Genomic DNA, 23,835 nt, shown 5'->3' with positions numbered 1-23,835 from the left:
TAACAAGTGAGTGAAACTTTGTAACAAGATTTGCTTAAAGTTTTGTTACAACATCATAGTTGTGATGTATTTTTTTTTCATATTATGGGACATTTTAACATGAAATCCTATGATGTTTGTGCATGCATATAGCAAAAAAGTAGAACCATTCATACAAAATAGTAAAATTGTTTATTGTCAAATAATACTGTAAACTATTTAGCCATTATTTAGCCAACAGGCCTCAACTGAAGGTCTTCTTCAACTAGCTATGTACTTTGGTTACTCTCTTCCTGGAATTCGCACCTAGCTCAGAAACTTGGGAGCCCAGAGAGACCCCAGTACTTTCAAAAACTGCCCCGGAGATTCCCACATGCAGCCAAGGATGGGAACTACCTATTTAACAAAAATTTCCCTTTTAAATGTGAAACTTTTTACTTTTGATGCATTAAGTGTCCTGAAGTGTTATCATTGTTTTCATTTTGCAGATGCATGTGCATATGTATATAAAGTACATAAACAGTTTTACTATTTTGTATGAATGTTTCATACAAAATAGTAAAATTGTTTATTGTCAATGAAAAAGTAATGGCAACGAAAGTGCTTGCACTTATTTAGGTTGGAACCCCTCTTCAAAGCTCAGCCGCGGTGAAATAACCCGGTCTTCCCCAAACTTGACTTGATCCCTTGGTGGAGCGGCAGCGCGCGTGCGCAGTTTGATCCTCCGCGCGGGCAGAGTAGTGGCAGCTCCCAGCGCGTGCGCAGTCGCCTGGGGGCAGGCCTGCCCCGCCCCTCTGACCCCGCCCCCGGAAGGTCTACGGCGCCCTCCCAGCCCGAATCCCGGGTTGTGCAAGATGGATGGTGCTCTCCCGGCACCGCTCGCCCTCCGACTGCTGCTCCTCCTGGCGTTGCCTGCCTTCGGGTGGCTGACGACGAATGCCCGGGAGCCTCCGCCGGAGCTGTCGGGAGCCCCACGGGTAGGACACGGCTGGTGCGGCTGAGTCAGACCTGCGGGGAGGCCAGGTCGCTCCAGCGACGACCCTCACCTCGCGCCGGGGAGCTGGTGGTTCGACCCAAAAGGAAGAGTGAGGAGAAGCACCGTGGGAAATGGGATGGTGGGGAGCCAGAGGCGAGAGAGAGAGAAGGAACCGATTGGGACACATTGATGTGTGGCCGAGTCTCAGGCCGCAAAGCTTCGAGATTCTTAGCAGTCCAAACAGTTGCTCCTCCTGCTGGAGCTTTTCTGTCTAAAGTGCGCGATCACCCTTGACCTCAGGCTTTTGTTGTGGCGCCTTCCTGGGCTAGAGCAGTCCTAACCCGGCAGTGTTTGTGTTCGGGAAAATTGAAAATTACCCGCTTAGTGTATTTCCAGGCTGCTCGGCTGGCGGTGGGGAAGGAGCTCCTTCCCAGGCTGAGGGGTTAGAGAAAAGGAGAGGCTGAAGACCTGACTCCCCGACTTCCTCGATTTGTCCGATGTGTTAATAGAGCTCCTTCAGGTGTGGCCGGGGGCGGGGCCCACTGTGTGTTAGGAGACCCTGAACCCGTGAGAACCTTTGCATCATTGTATTACAAAGCAGCCGTGATATTGGCCTTTTTTCAGTTGTATAGTCGGGAAAAGTTTGAAGATTTTAAAATACAATTTTTCCCAGAATGAAAAGAAACTAGGGAAGTACATCTTACTCAAGTCTGGACTTGAGTAAAATAAATACAGAGGTGACTAACAAAATGTCATTTAAAAACAACAACAACAGGGCTGGGGATGTGGCTCAAGCGGTAGCGCGCTCGCCTGGCATGCGTGCGCCCGGGTTCGATCCTCAGCACCACATACCAACAAAGATGTTGTGTCCGCCGAAAACTAAAAAATAAAATATTAAAAAAAAAAAAACAACAACAACAAACTTTTATGTCCCTGGTACAAAAATGACGAGCATGTCTGTTTTAGTTCTGCTGGCACATTCCAGGGATCCACAACATTGAGAGCTCATAAGGACCACTTTTATGTGAAATTATTTGTGTGTTACAGTTGCATATAATTAAAAATAGAAATGCCATGGACAAGCACCAAGAAACCAAATAAAAATGAAATAATTTTAAAGTTAGGGAGATAATGACTTTCTTTCTCCCTTTTTCAACTATAAAGATGTATCGTCGTTATTTATCAACCCAAAACACATTTGGGTCTGTCTGAAAATCTGAGAAAAAAAGAGTTTAGCTGAAAGGTTAAGTACACTGCACTGTGGCTTGGGTGTTAGTGATTTCACCATTTCAGTTCTCCCTTCTTAGATTTTCATTCCACTTTTGGAAAGTTCAAATCTAAACTCGGAATTTCATAAACTGAATGCAGAATAGCTAGAAAGACAGTCTCATTAGTTGGGATAGAAACATGAGATGCCGAAATCGATTCATCCAAGGTCTTTTTCAAAGTTGAAAATTTTTGCTGGGTGTGGTGGCGCACACCTGTAATCCCAGGGGCTCTTTAGGCTGAGGCAGGAGGAACATCAGTTCACAGCCAGCCTCAGCAAAAGCCAGGTGCTAAGCAACTCAGTGAGACCCTGTCTCTAAATAAAATACAAAAAAGGTCTGGAGATGTGGTTCAGTGATCAAATGCCCCTGAGTTCAGTCTCTGGTACCAAAATAAAAAAGAAAGAAAGAAAGAAAAAGAAAAAAATGTACAGAAAACTTGAAAGAATTTTATAGTGGTCCTCCATGTCAGATAAGTGCTCTTCAGTAGAACTTTGTGCAGTGATTGTTAATTTTTCTACCATTGTAGTAGCTATAGTTGTGGTCACTGAGCACTTGAAATGTGGCCAATGTAAATGAAGGACTGGGTTTTAAATTTTTTATTTAATTTTAAGTAATTTATGTAGCCATGCGCCATTAGAGGGTGCCAGATTTTACTTATAGACTACTAATATTAACATTTTTCTGAACTTACTTTGTTACATACTTGTTCATCTGTCCATCCTTATATCCATCCTGATATAAATTTAAGACAACTGGTTGAAGTCAAGAAAATTTTTCCTGTCTTCCTGCAAGGACTCACATTTACTGTATTCTAAGCATTTTCACTTTCATGTGTATGCATTTGTCAGACTGCAAAATATTTAAAGCTTTTGTAGTACATTCTTTGTTTTTTTCCTTTTTCTTTTTTGGTACTAAGAATTGAACCCAGGGGAGCTTACCCACTGAGTCACATTCTCAGCTCTTTTTTATTTTTAGAGACAGGATCTTGCCAAATTGCTTAAGGCCTTGCTAAATTGCTGAGGTTGTCTTTGAACCTGAGAGCCTCCTGCCTCAGCCTCCCAAATTGCTGGGATTACAGGCAAATCCACTATGCCTGGCTATAGTACATTCTTCTAATGTTAACTTGGTTTCCAGAGATTTTTAGATAATAATATATTTTGAATGGGTACTTGTTTTATATATTTCTCCCAGACTTATTTTAAACCAACAGTTGATTCTCTTTTTCTTTAGGAAGCCAGTTGTGTCCCAGATGGGCAGACAGTGAGTAAAGATCTGAAAATGGGTGGGGAGAAACTTCAGTTTTGACATCTACTTTCTAGGCATATACAACCATGGCTTACAAGTCTGAACTTCCAGTTCAATCAGAGGTTTTTAGAACAAGAAATGTGAGTTTTTGAACTTAGTTTTAGGAGGCAGTAAAGAATGAAATTCCCTTCTGCACTGAAGTCATTGAGAAGGATCTAAAAGAATTTATTTTATTTTATTGGTGCTAGGGATTAAACCCAGGGCCTTGCACATGCTAAGTGTGCACTTTACTACTTAGCTACACTCCCAATACCCCAAAAGAATTAATTAAACTTGAGACTCTGGAAAATACAGTGTGTTTGGTCTATTAATTATCTTCTATAAACCCTGTATTTTACTAAGCAAGCAGTAGGTTTATGTTCAGTAAATGACTAACAATGTTGTAGTATAGATTTGCTGCTGAAAGGCAGAAGCTGAAAAAGGTTTCTATTTTGTTCTGTTATTGGAGGTTCTCTCTAGGCAGTTAGAAACAGCTTTTGTAGTTTGGTAAGAGGAACTTTTAATTGGACTTTGGATTAAAAAAACAATGTAGAAGATGCTATCCTTTCTCCATTGCATGCTTTTAGCACCTTTGTCTAATATAAGGTAGTTGTAATTTTGTTGATTGGTCTCTGTGTCCTCTATTCTGTACTACTGGTCTACCCGCCTGTTTTGGTACCGGTACCATGCTGTTTTTGTTACTATTGCTCAATAGTATAGTTTGAAATCTGGTATCGCTATACCACCTGATTCACTCTTCCTGCTTAGAATTGCTTTAGCTATTCTGGGTCTTTTATTTCTCCAGATGAATTTCATGATTGCTTTTTCTATTTCTTCGAGGAATGCCATTGGGATTTTGATTAGCATTGCATTAAACCTATAGAGTACTTTTGGTAGTATGGCCATTTTAATGATATTAATTTTGTCTAGCCATGAGCAAAGTATATCTTTCCATCTTCTAAGGTCTTCTTCTATTTTCCTCTTTAGTGTTCTGTAGTTTTCGTTGAAAAGGTCTTTCACCTCTTTTGTTAGGTTGATTCCCAAATATTTTATTTATTTTTTTGAGGATATTGTGACACAATGGAATATTACTCAGCATTAAAAAATAACAAAATAATGACATTTGCAGGGAAATGGATGGCACTAGAGCAAATTATGCTAAGCGAAGTCACCCAATCCCTAAAAAACAAATGCCGAATGTCTTCTCTGATATAAGGGAGGTGACTCAAAACAGAGTAGGAAGGAAGAGCATGAGAAGAAGATTACCATGAAACAAGGAAAAGAGGAGGAAGGGAAAGGGAGGGAGAAGGGAGTTGCAGGGAAGATGGAAGGAGACCCTCATGGGTTCACAAAGTACATATATGACGATGTGGGGGGGAAGGGAAGAAAAAAAAAGAGAGATAAGTGTCACAGTAGAATGGGTAGAGAATAGTGATGGGAGGGGAGGGGGAGATAGGGAGGGCAGCAGAATACAATTGACATTAGGATTGCTGTATGTATACACATGGATGTATAACCAGTGTGATCCTGCAATCTATATACGTGGAAAAATGAGAATTCATACCCTATTTGAATCAAATGTATGATATGACAAGATCATTGTATTATCTTGAGCAACTAAAAAAAACAAAACAAAAACAAAAAACAATGTGCCCACCAACTGGACGGCTTATTGAGTGAGATGTTTTAGAGTTTTCATTGATTCTAACTGAAGCTTACTCTATATCAAGGTGGACTAGGAAGAACCAAACTGGTTCTGAGGAATTACTGGTTGCAGAGCTTCCTTGGTTCCTAGAGTAGTTGGGAAGTGCACCAAAATGGGCTTAAACATATGGTTGGGCCTTATGTGGTATGAATCCTTCTCCACAAATTGTCCCTGGAGTCAGCCAACCTCATGAAATCATGTCAGTCTTATTCTCTCTTCTGTTGGAAATTGTAGCTATGTCATGTGGGGATATGTTTTGAGAAATAGAACCTTAGATGATTTTGATGTTGTATGAGTGGTATAGAACATACTTACACAAGGACAGCTATGCCATCAATAGATGATACATTTGTATGGGGCCACTGTCATATGTAGTCTCTTGTTTGCTGAAACATTATGTGGAGCATGACTGTGTATAAATATAAGGTATTAGGGATACTTGAAAACCAAGAAATACTTGTTTTTTTATGTTTATGAGTAAATTTTCTATTTTTAAATTAAGAATACAACCCAAGGATAACATATTTGAGAGGCAAGCGTGCTACCGCCTGAGCCACATCCCCGGCTCCCCAGCAATGGTTTTTTAAAATATTCTTTTCATGCTCTTATAAGGGATGATACAATAAAAATAATTTGTGAAATGAATACCTGTCTATTTATATTTGTTTTGCAGGATGGCATAAAAATTAATGTAACTACCCTGAAAGATGATGGGGAGGTATCTAAAGAACAGGTTTGTTTCTTTTTCATTATGTTTTTAATATATAATTTAGCCAAATGAAATGCAGTGGATTTTACTTTTATTCTATTTGTTCATTTTCTGTTGCTATAACAAAATACCTGAGCTAGGCTACTTTATAAAGAAAGAGGTCTATTTAGCAGTTTAATTAATAATTAGGGAAATTCAAGGGCTTATTGCCGGATTCAGCTTGGAACACCTTGTGGCAGATGGTACCATAGTGGCAATAGCACATGTGGGAGTGAAAGATCACATTGCCAGATAGGAAGCCAAAGAGAGTCTGGAGTCTCACAGTTCCTTCTGAGGACATGCTTTCAGCAACTTATGGACTTCCAAGTTGACCCATATCTTAAAAGTCCTGCCACCTCAACACCACAACACTGACCAACCTCTAACACATGATTTCTTAGGACAAACAACCTGTAAACCATAGCACCTCTACATGTAATTTAGTTAGACAATGTATTTTTGACATGAAGAGTTTGTAATTTATAAACCACTGGAATTAATGTATATGCTGCTTTATTTTAAGGTTGTTCTTAATATAACCTATGAGAGTGGACAGATATATGTAAATGACGTACCTGTAAATAGTGGTGTAACCCGAATAAGCTGTCAGACTTTGATAGGTGAGTACTACTAAATCATTTCCAAAGTATTCTGTTTTTAATAATACTAAATAATAAGATTCTTGGATGTTATACATGTCCATTTTAAAGCAATAATACATATCATTTCTCTAATATACAATACCAATGTGCTTAAAACTGTATGCTTTATATTGGTTACTGATGGGATATCGACCATTTTCTTTCATGAGATTGGCATTGATGGGACTGCATTTCTGGGAGGGTCATCAGTATAAGCATGCATATACTGAGGTGGGATAGCAAAAGCTGAAATCTTGGAGAAGCACTTTCCACGATTGGAGAAAATGAACTGTTGGTATAATTGTAAGTTTCTTCTACCCTTATGTCAGTAGAACATTTTTCTTTTTAACCTTTTAAATTTTTTAATTGTTTAAATATAAGCAAATATATTACATTGGAATAGACCATATTATTCAAATGAAAAAAGGAATGTAAATTATTTCTTGTGCTGTGCTGTTTGTCAGAAACAAGTGACTAATCCTATCCCTTACCCAGAGAGAGGGAGTCATGCAAAGGCAAGCATCTTTGAGGGCCATTTTTGAAAGTTGGCTGCCACAGTGAGGAAGTCAGAATGTGAAGGGCTTCTGTTTTTAATTTAGTTTTAATTTATAGTAGGGGTATCAGATTTGGGGGCTGAAGAGTATCCATTGTGATGTTTTTGTATGACTGCATTTTCTCACTCCCTCTTGTGCCTTAGGCTTTGGGCATACAGAAATGCTAACAAGGCTGTAAGGGCAATCAGTGAGTTAACAGAAACACTGACATGGAAACAGGTGTGGTGATACACGCTGGTAGTCCCAGCATTTGAGAGGCTGAGGTGGGAGAATTACTTGAGCCTAGGAGTTCAAAGCCAGCTTAGGCAGCATAGTGATACCCTGTCTCAAAAGAAAAATGAAGGGCTGGGAATGTAGCTCAAGTGGTGGCGCACTCGCCTGGCATGCGTGTGGCCCGGGTTTGATCCTCAGCACCACATACAAACAAAGATGTTGTGTCCGCCGAAAACTAAAAAGAAAAATAAATATTAAAATTCTCAAAAAAAAAAAAAATGAAGCTGGGTGCTGTGGCACACGCCTGTAATCCCAGTGGCTTGGGAGGCTGAGTCAGCAGGAGGATCATGAGTTCAAATCCAGCCTCGGCAAAAGCAAGGTGCTAAGCAATCCAGTGAGACCCTATCTCTAAATTAAATTCAAAATAGGGCTGGGGATGTGGCTCAGTGGTTGAGGGCCCCTGAATTCAATCCCCAGTACCAAAAAAAAAAAAAAAAAAGGAAAGAAAAGAAATGTAAGGGAGTAGGCCTGTATAGTTCAGTGGTAGAACACAGGACTAGTATGTAAAAGGCCCTGGGTTTGACCTCAGAACCTCAAAACAAAGCAAAAAACAAAACAGAAACAAAAGTGCACTGAGATGAATCATGAAAAGGGGGCATTTTACAGTCACAAGTGTCCAAGGATATTGAGAGTGGGGATTAGGAAGGCTAGAGAGGGAGCCCAGCCCCAAATAGAAGCCTGAAGGAAGACCAGTCAGAGAAGTACCAGAAAATTCATGGGGATGCCATTGACAGTGTTTGAGCAAGGAATATAATTAAAACTGTTATAGTAAGGTAAATCAGGCAATGTTGCATGAATGGTTTAGAGGGGGAGAGACTATAGGGGAATAACTAGGTAGCCATTATGATTCTGGGTGGTTAGTGAATTAGATATAGGGATATTCTAGACAAAAGGAATACCTCTATAAAGGCAAGAAATCAGTTTAAACTGCTAGGTCTGCATTCAGATATACATTAGGTTCCTGTTTGACAAATCCTGAGATTATTTGAAAGACAACAACTAAATGCTCCTTTTGTGGTGGTATCATTGGGTGTGTTGCTTTATCTTTTTTTTATAGCACTTTCTAATTTAATAGAAGAGCCACTGGCTCCATAAATACCCGCAACTACTCTACCCCATTTCATTTGGGGTTGGGGTTGGGGGTAGGAGTTGGGGTAGGAGTATATTTCTACCTAAAGAGAAACATAGCTAGTATCTACCCTACCTGTCCATTACTAGGCTTGTCTCATTCTTTTCCCCCTTCCTTCCCTCTCCAACAAATCACTTATTGAGGAAAGGATTTTTTTTTGGGGGGGGGGGACTTATGTTGGGCCTCTTCTATCACTGAGTTTTGTGGATGAGTGTATGTGCTTATTTTGCTAAACCATGGGATTGACTGTGTCTTGTGGCCTGCTTTGTCCATAGTTACACTCTTTTGGCTCCTCACTACCAACCTGTATAAAAGGGATAGGAAAGATGTTGCTGGTGTAGCATTTCTTATAAAATTAAAAGATTGCCAAACATCTCCCCTTTTCAAACAAGCATAAGCCCTTGTCAGGGTTGTCAAGTTGTCTTTGTTTTTATAAATCTGAAATAGTCTTAAGGTCAGGGATGAAGAAGCCAATGAAAATGGTTTTCAATGGTATTGTTTCATGTAAATGTCATCAGAATAACAGATTCAATAACAAATTTGGTGGCAATCTTTGCTCAAAGTTGTCACTACTTTTTTTTATAGTGAAGAATGAAAATCTGGAAAATTTGGAGGAAAAGGAATATTTTGGAATTGTCAGTGTAAGGATTTTAGTTCATGAGTGGCCTATGACATCGGGTTCCAGTTTGCAACTAATTGTCATTCAAGAAGAGGTAGTAGAGATTGATGGAAAACAAGTAAGATAGTATGCTTGTTAACTGGGAATTGTTAAGATTTCAATTTGTGATAGGTATGCATGTGTTCAATTATTTCTTTCTGACTTGATAAGAAAGAAGCTACCCTAACATTGCCTATATCCAATCAGTTAGCATTTTTATTATTTTAGCATTTTAAGTATATTAATTTTTTAAAATTTGCTTATTTGGGGCTGGGGTTGTGGCTCAGTGGTAGAGCACTTGCCTAGCATGTGTGAGGCACTGGGTTCAATTTTCAGCACCACATATAAATAAATTAATAAATAAAGGTCCATGAGCAGTTTTTTTTTAAAAAAATTTGCTTATTTGTATATGTCATATCACTTAATTGTTATAAATATCATTAAACAAAAAGTAAGTGAAGAGATTAAATTTGGTTCATAGTTCAGCTACCATTTCCTTTTACTAAGTCTATGTATAAATTGAATGGAACTGGGATTGTGTGAATGCTAAAGCAGACAGGAATATGATTCAAATTGCAAATTAAATGCTCCAAAGTGGGAGTGGGAGGGTATAAGAAATAATTGTCTGAATAAGTCAAGTTTTTTAATTATAGAAATCAGGGAGGAAAATTGACTTTTTAAGTTCTCATGGTTCTAGGCCAGTATTTAAAATACAGGTACTTATTTTTTTCTTTCATAGGCTCAACAGAAGGAAGTTACCGAAATTGATATTTTAGTTAAGAACCAGGGAGTACTCAGACATTCAAACTACACCCTTCCTTTGGAAGAAAGCATGTTATACTCTATTTCCCGAGACAGTGACAATTTATTTACCCTTCCCAACCTCTCCAAAAAAGGTATTTAAAGGCCATAATTTAACATATTAAGGAAATTATTTCTTTAGTTAGTAGCTATATTATATACTCTTGAACTTTGGACTCTTTATATTACTTGTAAAAGCTGCCATATATGTTTAATATGTTTGGAAATAAGCTTCTTTAAAAAAATCTTTAAGGGGCTGGGGTGTAGCCCAGTGGTAGAGCACTTGCCTTGCACGCATGAGGCCCTGGGTTTGATTCCCAGCACCACAGAAGTCTCATAACATGTATTAGTATGTATGTCCATTTAAGGACTTTAGGAATCTTATTTTGAGCCTTAGTAGAATGTGATCAGTGCTGCTGGTGTGGTGACAATTTTCAGTAATTGCCCATTCTTACTCTGGGTACTTATCAAAAATATAAGAATATTGTAAATGTTCATTTAAAGGAAGAAGTATTCATTTTCCACTGTAGGCTATAGAATTATTAAATTTATACTTTGTATGTGACTAAATTATAACTTCTTCTAAGTGCCTAAGTGTTGCCCTTCTGGTGCTTAAATCAGGGAATAAAATGTTTTTATTTTTTTCTCCCATTGTTAAAGGTATGTACTTACTATCCTGAATGTTATTGGCATAATACCTAAATGTTATTGGCATAATAATCTTATGACTTTTAGAAGAGACTCAAGTATGTTGCTAGCATTTTGGTAACTTTGTTCTTCCTCAGTGGAAAGTGTTAGTTCATTGCAGACCACCAGCCAGTATCTTCTCAGGAATGTGGAAACCACTATAGATGAAGATGCTTTACCTGGAAAATTACCTGAAACTCCTCTCAGAGCAGAGCCTCCATCCTCATATAAGGTAAATTGAGCCTTTGGTTTTACCAACCTTTATGGCTGTCGTGAAAAAAGTAGTAATATTTAAAATGAGGAAGAAACCATGAAGATCAGAACTATGGAACATTGTTAATAATGGACTTGGTGATATTTTTAGGTATTCCTATTTTATTCTTTAAGCTTCATTTAATAATAATGTAGTCATATCATGATTATTAAGGCACTGAATTTCATTTGGTTGAGAATTCCTAGTTCCAGAATTCTCATATTTCTATTTCTTTTTATTCTACAGCTATTACTTTATATACACAGATATATTTGTGCCCCCAGGATCTTGTATGATGATTAAGCACAGGTGGCTAAAAGTATACTTTCTGGATTCAGGTTGCCTAGTTTGAAACCTGGCCTGCCATTTACTAGTTGTGTAGCAAATTCTTAACCTCTGTAACCTGTTTCATTATCTGTGCTTTAATCTCTAAAGTGGTGTGAAATATTTCATTAAGTTGTAAGGGTAAAATAAGATGGATATTATGTATGAATATTTATGTATTGGCACCTACTAAGTACTCATATTATCCTGACATGTATACTGCTGACTAGGATACAGTTCAGAAATATGCAGGTATCTCTTCCTATTAGTTAGCTCCCTTGCCCCAAATAATTTCCATCTAAATGAGAAGAGTCTGTGGATAGCCTACTTAGAAGAGAAGATCAGAATTGCTTATTTGGAGTTGATGGAGAAATCTAGGTCACTTTGGCAGTTTGGACTGTGATACCCTCACCCTATCTAACCCCAACCCCTGCAGCAGGTCAGCACCAGAACAGACTGTCTTCAAATCTCATGCCATTAGTGCCCACCTTAGGTTCTTTTCTTGCTTGTCAAGAAATATTTTGTGCATAATGAACCTCCCACCTGTTGTAAAAGCTATTAAATTTGTCTTTCTCTTTCTTCTCTTGTCTTCCAATTACTTGAAACAGTTCATTATATTAGGGTTTTGTGGGTTTTTTTTGCACTTGATGTGTACTTAAGACTACAGTATAAATAATCTTAAAGGATACTAATATTTCTGTCTCTATATTTCTGGAACATAATTTTTTAAGTTTGTAAATAACTTATTAAGGTACATTTTAGAATAAAATGCACCTGTTTAAAATATACCTTTTTTTTTTTTGTATGTTTGGGTTTTTTTTTTTTTTTTTTTTGTGGTGCTGGGGATTGAACACAGAGCCTCAAGTGTGTGAATAAATACTCTACCATTGAACTATACCCTCAGCCCTAAAAATACATTTCATTTTGACAGTCATGTAACCATTACCACATCATTTTAAGTTTGTGGAACTTTTATATCTAATTAAAACTCATTTTCCAGGTAATGTGTCAGTGGATGGAAAAGTTCAGAAAAGATCTGTGTAAGTTCTGGAGCAGTGTTTTCCCAGTGTTCTTTATGTTTTTGAACGTCATGGTTGTTGGAATTCTAGGAGCAGCTGGGGTCATAACCATCTTAAAGGTGCTTTTCCCAGTTTCTAAATACAAGTAAGTATTTGTTTTTGAAACAGTATTTTTAGTTATTAAAATATGGGTTATATTTAGAGAAGAAATATAAAAATAAGGAGGGAAAGAGAAGTGGGAGGGGGGAAGAATACTTTTTTCTAATTTCCAACTTTAGTAAAATTAAAATATCGTGATCAAAATACTTTGAGAGACTCAAATGTGAATAAGACAAGCTCTAAGAACTTGGTAGGGAGAGAAAGGAAACGTATGCTTATAATGGAGAAAGTGCAGTGTATAAGGTCAGAAATCAGCAAGAGGAATTCACTGTATATTTTCAATCCCAAAGTATCAGTTTAAAATGTAGTTAATTTCAGACTGGCAAGATACTAATTGCAGCATTCTTTCTATTAGAAAATAAAAGCAAAACTAGAAGCCTTTTAGTCATTTACCAATGAGGACTTGACTAAATGGCACATAGGCAATGAGATTTTCTGTGGCCCAATAAATCCAAAATCTGCTGGGGGGGCGGTGTTCACCCAAATTATTGCAATGAGAGAATAGTTTATTTCTAACGAATAGGCATGAGAGTAAAGGTTGAGAGCTTTCCTCCTTTGACATTCAGTTTTTCTCCCCACTGTACTGGGGAGTGAATCCAGGACCTTGTACATGCTAAGCAAGTACTCTTATCACAGATCCCCACCCATTTTTAAAATTTTATTTTGGCATAGGGTCTTGCTAAGTGGCCCAGGATAATCTAAAGCTTATGATCCCCTTGCTGTGCTTCCTGAGTTGCTGCCATGATAGCCTGTGTGATACCATGCCCAGTTTCTGTGATCTTTTAATAAGATCTTTGCTAGTTGCTTAGGGCAACTTTCTCTTCTTTCATTGTTCTTTTTATGGGGCAGATGCAGAGGCCCATGGGGCATTTTACCAATAAGCTACATCTGGCCATTTTCATTTTTTATTTTAAGACTCGTAGGGCCTCGGGGCTGGGGTTGTGGCTCAGAGGTAGAGTGCTTGCCTCGAACATGTGACAACCCTGGGTTTGATCCTCAACACCACGTATAAATAAACAAATAAATAAATAAATGTATTGTATCAACTAAAGAATATTTTTAAAAAATTAAAAAAAGACATGTAGGGCCTCTAAGTTGCTGAGGCTGGACTTGAACTTGTGATCCTCCTGTCTTAGCCTCTGGGATTGCTGAGATTATAGGTGTGTACTGCCACACCCAATCCCTGTATTCCTTTCTATTACCTAAGTCAGTTTGGTAAAAATGAATTTTGGGTTTAAGAGTTTGTATAACAATTATAAAAATGTCAGAAGGAAAGCATTTAACCACAGGTAATTATAACCTTGAAGTAGCTAGCCTTATCTCACACAAACTATTGGTGGAGGAACTATTTTTATCTTTGATAATAATTAATCATCTTATATTTCAGAGCGATTCTTCAGATGGATAAAGTGAATGTTTTACCTGTGGCAACCATCAATTTATATCCAGATGGCTCTAAGAAAACAACAGAACACCTTGAAGATAAAACATGTATTTAAAATACCATCTCAAATCATGGACTCTGAATTAGTATATTGTTTCCAAATTTGCCACTTCAATATAATTGTTTTTAAAAATCGTTAAGAATCAGTTTATGCATAGCAAAATTGCCAAACTCCTAAGACTGCCTTAAAATTGACCTTTATAAAGTTCACCTTATTTATAAAAGGGCTTGCTGTTCAAATGAATTAAAAAAAATTTAAGCAAAGAGTATGAGAAGACATGTGAAGAGACTTTGAAATTACCAAAAAGGAAAAAAAAAAGGGGGGGAATCAATGCCATGTGCCAATTAAATTCAAGGTGCCTTTAATAAGGAAATTATATCCACTTAATTAATATATGACTTTATGAAAAGCACTTTATAAAATTCTAATTTAAAAGCTCAAGAACTTAACACTTATTTTTGTATTCAATACAATGTGTCTTTATATTGTTTGTGACTCAGTATAAAAATCACTGAAGTATATCATGATTTGATTATATCCTGTATCAAGACTACTTGCCTTGAATACACCAGGATTTAAAAGAGTAGTGACATGTTCTCACTCTAAAATAAACTGTTTTTGAAGAAAAAAAAAAAGTGTAGCTCTTTTGGTTATAATTACATTAAAACTTTGCCCAGCTCAAAACTTTATGAAGGCATAGGTCTGATTTTTTTCCCCCACTTAAACTAATTAAAAACAAGGCTCAGATCAGTTAATGAATCTATTAATATCATGAAATTAAAGTGTGCCCTTGTCTTGTGGTTGTAAATATAGTGCTAATGTTATTTACCCTACAGATATTTTATCTTAATTTTTCTAACCCATCACTCATGTTGACTTTGTGTGTGAGAGAGAGATTGATTGATTGATTCTGGGTCTGTGCAACTCATATTGACATATTTTAGCAATGTGACCTGAGTAGGTATAACTTGTCTTTACTCTATGTAATACTTGCTATTTTGTATCATTAAAAACATTTTTACTTTTTAGCTAGGTGTGATGATACATGCCTAGCTACTGAGCTAATGCCCCTGCATGCCTAGTTATTTATTTTTTTTCTTTTTTTGGTACCAGGGATTGAACCCAAGGGTGCTTAAACACTGAGCCACATTCCCAGCCCCTTTTTATTTTTTATTTTGAGACAGGATCTCACCAAGTTGCTAAGTTACAAGTGTGTGATACTGTGTTGGGCCACTACTACATTTGTTTATGTCCTTCTTTATTCCCTAAGTTGTTCAAAAGCAAGTGATGACAAGGTTGTATTTTATCCATTAACTATAAGCTTATAGTTAGAACAACAAAGACCATATGGTCTACTGAAGAGGATAGTTGCTTTACTCAGCAGATTCCTATCCTGGCTTCTCTTCTTGGCAGGGAGACTTGAGACCACAGCAAGGTACTCGTTCTCCTTGAGACTCCATTTTCTCTTCTGTGGTTGGGTTGATACAGAACATTAATTTTTTTATATGCAATCAAATGGAAATCTCAACCTGAATTTTATACCACTAAATTTCTTCCATTTTATTCACTTTTATTTATACCGTTAACTGAATGGATGAGTTTGATTAGAGTACAATGAATATTTATCACAGGCTTAGAAATACCTAGCTGCCTGTAGTAGGCAGAATAAAGTTATTCAGACATTAATTATTTCTCCTCCTCTTAAAAATGCAAAGTAAAGAGTCTTACTCTCAGAAAGAAACAGTCTGTCTGGCTCATGCTTTACCTAGCTACTTGTTTATAACTGGTGAATAATTTTCAGTTATCCACTGGTGTCTAAGGAGGCTAGGGGCCAGTCTCACTCTCTTCATAGGAAGAATAACAGCAGCAAACAGTGGGAGAGAAGATGTTATACATAAAAAGACAGCTCCAAGTGAAAACATTTGTGTTACAACAGGCAATAGGCAATGTTAAAGTAAAACAAATTTGCAGCTTAAAAAAATTGCCTTTATTTCGAATTATAAGGATTTTTTAAATCTTACCATTTTAAAATTTTAAAAAAATATAGCACTCAGTGCAATGAAATACTAAATTTAATTATTTTTCAAAGACTTAAGGCAGATTTCTCACAGTTTACATGTGAGAATTTAGCATGATCCAAATTCAAATATCCATTTCTCATATCTTTCAATGTCTGCAGCAGATACTGATTTAGAAACCTTTTTTAAAGCCATTTCAAAATCTTCCATAGTTGTAGGCATATGCATTTCTTCTCTTGAAAGATTTCGAATTTCTTCTGGGGTCAAACCCTCAATACGCCTTCTCATTGCCATCAAAGATGCATCCCTAGGTGTTAAAAAGGCCACAAAGTGTTATTTTGACTAAATAAAAATTTTTCATTTTATGTAGTGTAGAATTCCCTAAGATCTTATTAAACATGTAGTATTGCATCAGATCTTACATTGGAATACAAGGTCCGTTCTGAAATATTTTTTTAGTAATTAAATCTTCCATGATGAAATTAAGGATGAATCAATTTAAATCACTAGGCATAAAGCACAAGAAAAAGTTTTTTAAAAAGCTAGCCATTACAAGTGTTCAATAAAATAAACATCATAGACACAGAAGAGAATGTTAGAAAATTAAATATTTATATCCATGTAGCATAAAAGATAAGTGATCAATTTAAGTGGTTTCCTCTTTTCCCCTCTATTATAGAAACTTCATTCAAGTACCTCTTTCCTTTCACCATGTTTTATCTTTACTTGTAGCCACAACTTATGCAAAGGCAGCAATATAGCTGCTTTATCTGTGCACATGTCAACTCTGACCCCCCTGAGTCTCACTCTAGAGATGAGAAGGCAAGTGTAGTCAAACCCCCTGTTAAAAAGCATCTGAGGGGCTGAGGTTGTGGCTCTGTGGTCGAGTGCTTGCCTAGCATGTGTGAGGCACTAGGTTTGATTTTCAGCACCACATATAAATAAATAAAGGTCCATCATTTGCTAATAAAAATATTTTTTAAAAAAGCATCTGAGTCTGGGCACAGTGACTCATACCTGTAATCCCAGCAGTTTGGGAGGCTGAGGCGCCTCAGTGAGACCCTATCTCTAAATAAAATACAAAATAGTGCTGGGGATGTGGCTCAGTAGTTGAGTGCCCCTGAGTTCAATTCTGGGTATGTGGCCCCCACAAAAGAAGCATCTGAGCTAAAATTCAGGATAAAACGTAGCCACATCACCTGGATTAGTCTTTTTTTTCTTTTTCTTACTACTGTTCCCACCATCACATTTAGGATATATTCACTGAAAATTAGACTATTAACTGCACTTCATGGATATGCCAACTTAATGTATTTCACATCATTTCTCCTATAACAATACAGTGAAGGAATACACCAATAAACTTAATATCCAAGACAATTACTCAGTTCCTATTTAACCCAAATTGTTCTAACACTAACTTCTTGAACTTGTTCAAAATAGTGGTGGACTCTTCACTGATATACAAGATACTCAAATATCTTAACACCTGCTAACATTAACTTAAAATTTATGACTCTGGGCTGTGGTTGTAGCTCAGTGTTAAGAGCACTTGCCTAGCACCCATGAGGCACAGGGTTTGGTCCTCCACACCACATAATAAATAAAATAAAGGTTTTTTATTTATTTATATGTCCATCTACAACTAAAAATATTTCTTAAAAAATTATGGGGGCTCCCCAGCTCAGATGGAAAAAAAAAAAACTTACAACCCTAATCTATGTAGACTACAATCTGGGTCTTTATTCCTCATCTATCTTAACACTATATAGTAACTTTTATAATCACAGAAATTTTTGCTTCCAAAATAATACATACCTGCACACGTTGGTAATGTCTGCACCTGAATAACCTTCCATGTTTTCTGCTATGCTTGCAAGGTTAACATCATCAGCCAATTCCAGCTCACGCAGACTTATTCGTAATAGTTCCTCCCTGCCTTTTGCTAATGGTAGAAAGAAGTTTTAAAATGTAAGCCTTCAACATAAACACAGTGTATTATTTTTTTCTCAAGACTACTTTGATTTGCTTTCTAATTCTTAGGGCTCTTTTGCTTGAAATTTCAAGAGCTGATCCTCACTGAATTTTTGCTTTCCTAAGTTATCAACGCTTCTAGGTTCTAAAAGTAGCCAAACTGGTAATGTAAGGAAAGATAGTATACATTTATCTCTTTGTTAATACCATATTCTAAATTGGGAGGGGGGAACCCTAACAAACTACTGGAGTGTTAACAGGAGCTTTGAGACAAGATTTAAAGGATGATACCTGATGGTAAAGGAATATAGATTCGTTTTTCAAGACGTCGTCTTAAAGCCTCATCTATATCCCAGGGAAAATTAGTAGCTGCTAGAACCATAACCATTTTGGAAGGGTCATCATTTTCAGAAGCACCTCCAACACCTAATAGAAGGGTCAGGAGAGAATAAAAGGACACTAAGTTAGACTATATGAAATAAAGTTAAGCTATTTAAGGATTATTATATTTAGCATAATACAAGGTAGTATGGTTTCACAAAGCTGACTGGTAAGCAGGTGACTATATAATCTAAGGAAAATGAGTTTTTGTAAAAGTATGCAAAAATATAACTTGGAATAGATTATAATCAAAAGATTAGCTCAGTTCAATTACCTATCAATTAGAAACTTTCTCAAAATCATATATACCCTAAGGCCAATTTATCTGTTCTTATTTCTATTTCAATTTCATGGTCAAGAATAAGACATTAGCATATATTCTAAAAGGGTATCTTGTAGATGGCCATTATTTTTCCTTCCTTATTTTTTGGTAATTGGGATAAAACCAAGTGACACTGTATCAGTGAACCATGTTCCCAGCTCCACTCCCTTTTAAAGACAGGGTCTTATGAATTGCCCAGGCTAGGCCTCCTGCCTCAGCCTCTCCAGTCACTGGAGTGTGCCACCACTCCTGGCAGTGGCTGTTATTTCTGACAAGTCACCACTGCCACTGTATCAAATGTACTGCTATCAATCTCTAGGCAGTATTTACCAGCCCCCTAGGGTCCACCTGGCATTAGGAACACCAGTTAAAAAGAGATGCACCCTGGCTGGGTGCAGTGGCACATGCCTATAATCCCAGTGACTTGGAGGCTGAGGCAGGAAGATTGTGAGTTGTAGCCTTAGCAACTTAGCAAGACCCTAAGCAACTCATCAAGACCCTGTCTCTAATAAAATAAAAAAAGGGCTGGGTATGTGGCTCAGTGGTTAACTGCCCCTGGGTTCAATCCCTGGTATTGCCCCGCCCCCTACCAAAAATATTATGCACTGTGATTAAAAAGTTAGCGCTATGGGTAGAGCCAGATCCATTGGAGCTGGAGACAACTGGTATCCTCCCACCTTGAGTTAATTCATGCAGAGACATATATCTACCATCCATTTGAACCAGCAGCTCTGCTTTCACCCTTCTGCTTGCTTCATGCTCTTCAGAAGTCCCTCTTCGACTACAAATGGAATCTATCTCATCAATAAATATGGTGGCTGGAGAATAAAATCGAGCCTAAAGAAGAAACCATGTGACAAGTTTTTTATTTCACTTAAAAATAATCAACAGGTTAGCAATTAGAAAATGTCTGAAGAGGCTGCCATACTGTGTACTTTTTCCTCTTGCCCTAATATTGGGGGAAGAAGATAGAATCAAAACAACTAAAATAGACAAACATGTGCAGACTTACATATTTAAATATGACAATAATACAATTGGCTACATATGTTTGAGTGGCATATAGGATTATACCATACACTACAACAGTATGAGTAACTATCATGGGGAAACATGTTACAGACATTGGTGCTCTAAAGTTATTGAAAAATTTGGTTATGGAGAACTACTACTTTAAATAAAATCATTTATTAGAGGTTCTCTAAGAAATTCTAGTTAAACTGACCCTTTTTAAACTGACCCTTGTCTCAGTGGCCGAGTACCCCTGACTTGAATCCCTGGTACAAAAAAAAAAAATTATTTTGAGAAAGAGTCTTGCTAAATTGCCCAGGGTGTCCTTGAACTTCTGGTTCTTCTGCCTCAGCCTTCCAAATAGCTGGATTACAGAGGTGTACCACCATGCCTACCTTATCTTAATCTCTTCAGATGTTAAATAGAATAATAGTTAATTTTCATATTTCAGTATAAATGGAATGATATAATATATGGACTTTCATGTCTTTTTTCACTTAGCATCATGTTTTCAAGGTTCATGTATGTTGTAGGATGTACAGTACTATATTGCTTTTTATTGTTGATTAGTACACATTTCTTCCTCAAAATAACAGGGAAGATTAATCTTGATCCACTAAATAGGTCTTAGTCAAGTATTAAGCTATGACTCAATGGTATCTAAAACTTAGAGACTGAAGATGTAATTTATTACAATTTATTACAGTTTATGATTAATCATTATTCAAACCAAATGCTCAAATTAATATAATCATTGCACAAGAATATTTGAACCTAAAATGATGACCAAAGTTTCTAGAAAACAATTTGGATGAACAAAACAGCATTTTAAAGTTTTCTCTAGGTTGGGACTGTGGCTCAGTGGTAGAGCACTCGCCTCATATGTGCAAGGCCCTGGGTTCAATCCTCAGCACCACGTAAAAATAAGTAAATTTAAAAAAAAAAAAAAGGTATTGTGTCCAACTACAACTAAAAAATAAATATTAAAAAAAGTTTTCTCTAAAAATAGTACCCAGTGGACTGACCTGTGGACATTACAAACTTGAACATGCAATCATCCTGAGTCTATCAATTCTCTGAACTGTGAAGCTATGATTTAGTATTCTTTTTTTTTTTTTTTTTTTTTAGTTCAGTATTTTCCTTTATTTATTTTCACAAACATATTACAATTGAATTTGAGAACATTTGGGATATGCTTTGCCACTCATTACATCATTGTATTTAAAATGATTTAGCAGCTCACATAGTTTTATTATTAAATAAGTAAATGTAAACCGAAGTTTTAAAACAATGCACTTTGACCACTAAAGTTCACTTTATTCTAGAACAGCTGATTTATTTGATATATTTATACTTATATGTATTTATAAATATATGGTTTTCAAGACTTACATATGACACTTTTAGAAAGATTTCTGAAATACATTTAAAATTTCCTCAGTGTTGAAAAAAAGTCATCATTTTTTGATACTTTAAATGCTTTAATGAAGATATTTAGGGATATCCCCTATTGCTTGTTATATAACATAATGACCTAAGTTTTGAACTTATAACTTTGACTTCAAAAAGTCATTATTCCAAATTGAATTAATATCAATTGGATCTTTATTCTTTTTTTTTTTCTTTTTTTTTTTTATTGTTGGTCGTTCAAAACATTACATAGTTCCTCATACATCATATTTCACAGTTTGATTCAAATGAGTTATGAACTCCCAATTTTATCCCGTATACAGATTGCTGTATCACATCAGTTACCCTTCCATTGATTGACATATTGCCTTTCTAGTGTCTGATGTATTCTGCTGTCTGTATTATTCTCTACTATCCCCCCTCCCCTCCCCTTTTCTCTCTCTACCCCTTCTACTGTAAATCACTTCTTCCATTTGAATTATCTTGTCTTACCCCTCCTTTCCTCTTATATGTCATTTTGTATAACCCTGAGGATCGCCTTCCATTTCCATGCGATTCCCCTTCTCGTTTCCTTTCCCTCCCACCTCTCAACCCTGTTAATGAAAATCTTCGTCTCAAGCTCTTCGTCCCTACCCTGTCCTTGTTTCCTCCCCTTATATCAGAGGAGTCATTTGGTATTTGTTTTTTAAAGATTGACTAGCTTCACTTAGCATAATCTGCTCTAATGCCATCCATTTCCCTGCAAATTCTATGATTTTGTCATTTTTTAATGCAGAGTAATACTCCATTGTGTATAAATGCCACATTTTTTTAATCCATTCATCTATTGAAGGGCATCTAGGCTGATTCCACAATCTTGCTATCGTGAATTGTGCTGCTATGAACATGGATGTAGCAGTGTCCCTGTAGCATGCTCTTATTAGGTCTTTAGGGAATAGACCGAGAAGGGGAATAGCTGGGTCAAATGGTGGTTCCATTCCCAGCTTTCCAAGAAATCTCCATACTGCTTTCCAAATTGGCTGCACCAATTTGCAGTCCCACCAGCAATGAACAAGAGTGCCCTTTTCCCCACATCCTCTCCAGCACTTATTGTTGTTTGACATCCTAATGGCTGCCAATCTTACTGGAGTGAGATGGTATCTTAGGGTAGTTTTGATTTGCATTTCTCTGACTGCTAGCGATGGTGAGCATTTTTTCATGTACTTATTGATTGATTGTATGTCCTCTTCTGAGAAGTGTCTGTTCAGGTCCTTTGCCCATTTATTGATTGGGTTACTTGTTGTCTTATTGTCTAATTTTTTGAGTTCTTTATATATTCTGGTTATTAGGGCTCTATCTGAAGTGTGTGGAGTAAAGATTTGTTCCCAGGATGTAGGCTCCCTGTTTATCTCTCTTATTGTTTCTTTTGCTGAGAAAAAACTTTTTAGTTTGAGTAAGTCCCATTTGTTGATTCTAGTTGTTAACTCTTGCGCTATGGGTGTCCTATTGAGGAATTTGGAGCCTGCTCCCACAGTATGTAGATCATAACCAACTTTTTCTTCTATCAGATGCCGTGTCTCTGATTTAATATCAAGCTCCTTGATCCATTTTGAGTTAACTTTTGTGCAAGGCGAGAGATAGGGATTCAGATTCATTTTGATGCAAATGGATTTCCAGTTTTCCCAGCACCATTTGTTGAAGATGCTATCCTTCCTCCATTGCATACTTTTAGCCCCTTTATCAAATATAAGATAGTTGTAGTTTTGTGGATTGGTTACTGTGTCCTCTATTCTGTACCATTGGTCCACCCGCCTGTTTTGGTACCAGTACCATGCTGTTTTCGTTACTACTGCTCTGTAGTATAGTTTGAAGTCTGGTATCGCTATACCGCCTGATTCACACTTCCTGCTTAGTATTGTTTTTGCTATTCTGGGTCTTTTATTATTCCATATGAATTTCATGATTCTTTTATCTATTTCTACAAGAAATACAGCTGGGATTTTGATTGGCATTGCATTGAACTTATAGAGAACTTTTGGTAATATCGCCATTTTGATGATGTTGGATCTGCCTATCCATGAGCAGGGTATATTTTTCCATCTTCTAAGGTCTTCTTCTATGTCTTTCTTTAGGGTTTTGTAATTTTCATTGTATAAATCTTTCACCTCTTTTGTTAGGTTGATTCCCAAGTATTTTATTTTTTGGGGGGATATTGTGAATGGAGTAGTTGTCCTCATTTCCGTTTCAGAGGATTTGTCGCTGATATACAGGAATGCCTTTGATTTATGCGTGTTGATCTTATATCCTGCCACTTGATTTAGTATTCTCTAAGAGGCAACTAATCATGTTGAAGATACTTGCTCCAAAGCATGGATTTTGTTTTAGTTTGTTCATCTGCAAAACCCAAATATTTAAATTCCACTGTATTTTCTAATTAGATATTTGAAATTCTAAGTCTTTAATTCCCTACAAAGGTTTAATTTCATTTTTAACAAAGTCATTATTTGAGCTTTCAGTACTATATATAGAATCTTTGTGTTTCTTTTCAAGAAGTGGAGAGAGAATGAACTTTTCCTCATTAAAGTACCCCCCAAAATTCACAAGATTATAGATAGGAACCATCTACCAACAAAACATATATTAACAAAAATTAAATTTCAACACATTTACTGACACACCAAGCAGAAGTTATAAGAAGAATCAGTTTACTGAATCTCAATTACTAAGGGTATGCAGAAGGGTCTGACTTCAAGCAGAGGCTATGTGCCCGGCACGTTGGTTTTGGTTGACCTGTGAAAGTGCTGTAGAAATATTTTCAAATATTCTGCCTGCACAGC

The 23,835-nt window shown here is 36.7% G+C and overlaps 2 protein-coding genes and 1 non-coding gene across 8 annotated transcripts in view; 2 read left to right on the top strand and 1 right to left on the bottom strand.

Moving 5' to 3' along the window:
• The first annotated feature begins 785 nt into the window (after positions 1–785).
• Positions 786–14,241, top strand: Ginm1 (glycosylated integral membrane protein 1). The gene is made up of 8 exons (XM_026401966.2): positions 786–956; positions 5,886–5,945; positions 6,484–6,580; positions 9,143–9,294; positions 9,955–10,111; positions 10,802–10,935; positions 12,281–12,444; positions 13,846–14,241. The coding sequence occupies exons 1-8, from the start codon at positions 834–836 to the stop codon at positions 13,955–13,957; spliced, it is 999 nt and encodes a 332-aa protein (XP_026257751.2). The 5' UTR covers positions 786–833; the 3' UTR covers positions 13,958–14,241.
• On the top strand, positions 10,274–10,345 carry Trnaa-ugc (transfer RNA alanine (anticodon UGC)). The gene has a single exon. It is a non-coding gene; the product is annotated as a tRNA-Ala (tRNA).
• A 1,277-nt stretch (positions 14,242–15,518) lies between the features above and the next one.
• The window catches only part of Katna1 (katanin catalytic subunit A1), a 43,198-nt gene continuing 34,881 nt past the window's right edge, over positions 15,519–23,835 (bottom strand). For 5 of the 6 annotated variants that reach the window (XM_077801703.1, XM_077801702.1, XM_077801699.1 and 2 more), the window contains 4 exons: positions 19,309–19,435; positions 18,187–18,321; positions 17,740–17,866; positions 15,519–16,228 (listed from right to left, as the gene is read on the bottom strand). In XM_077801703.1, coding sequence (XP_077657829.1) covers positions 16,030–16,228; positions 17,740–17,866; positions 18,187–18,321; positions 19,309–19,435 — 588 coding nt within the window. In that variant the 3' untranslated portion in view covers positions 15,519–16,029. The remainder of the gene's footprint in view (positions 16,229–17,739; positions 17,867–18,186; positions 18,322–19,308; positions 19,436–23,835) is intronic. The other variant, XM_026401964.2, reaches the window with a different exon arrangement.

The sequence above is a fragment of the Urocitellus parryii genome, chromosome 8 (assembly GCF_045843805.1).
Source record: "Urocitellus parryii isolate mUroPar1 chromosome 8, mUroPar1.hap1, whole genome shotgun sequence".
Taxonomy (NCBI): domain Eukaryota; kingdom Metazoa; phylum Chordata; class Mammalia; order Rodentia; family Sciuridae; genus Urocitellus; species Urocitellus parryii.
This window is presented reverse-complemented; position numbering and strand designations above follow the sequence as displayed.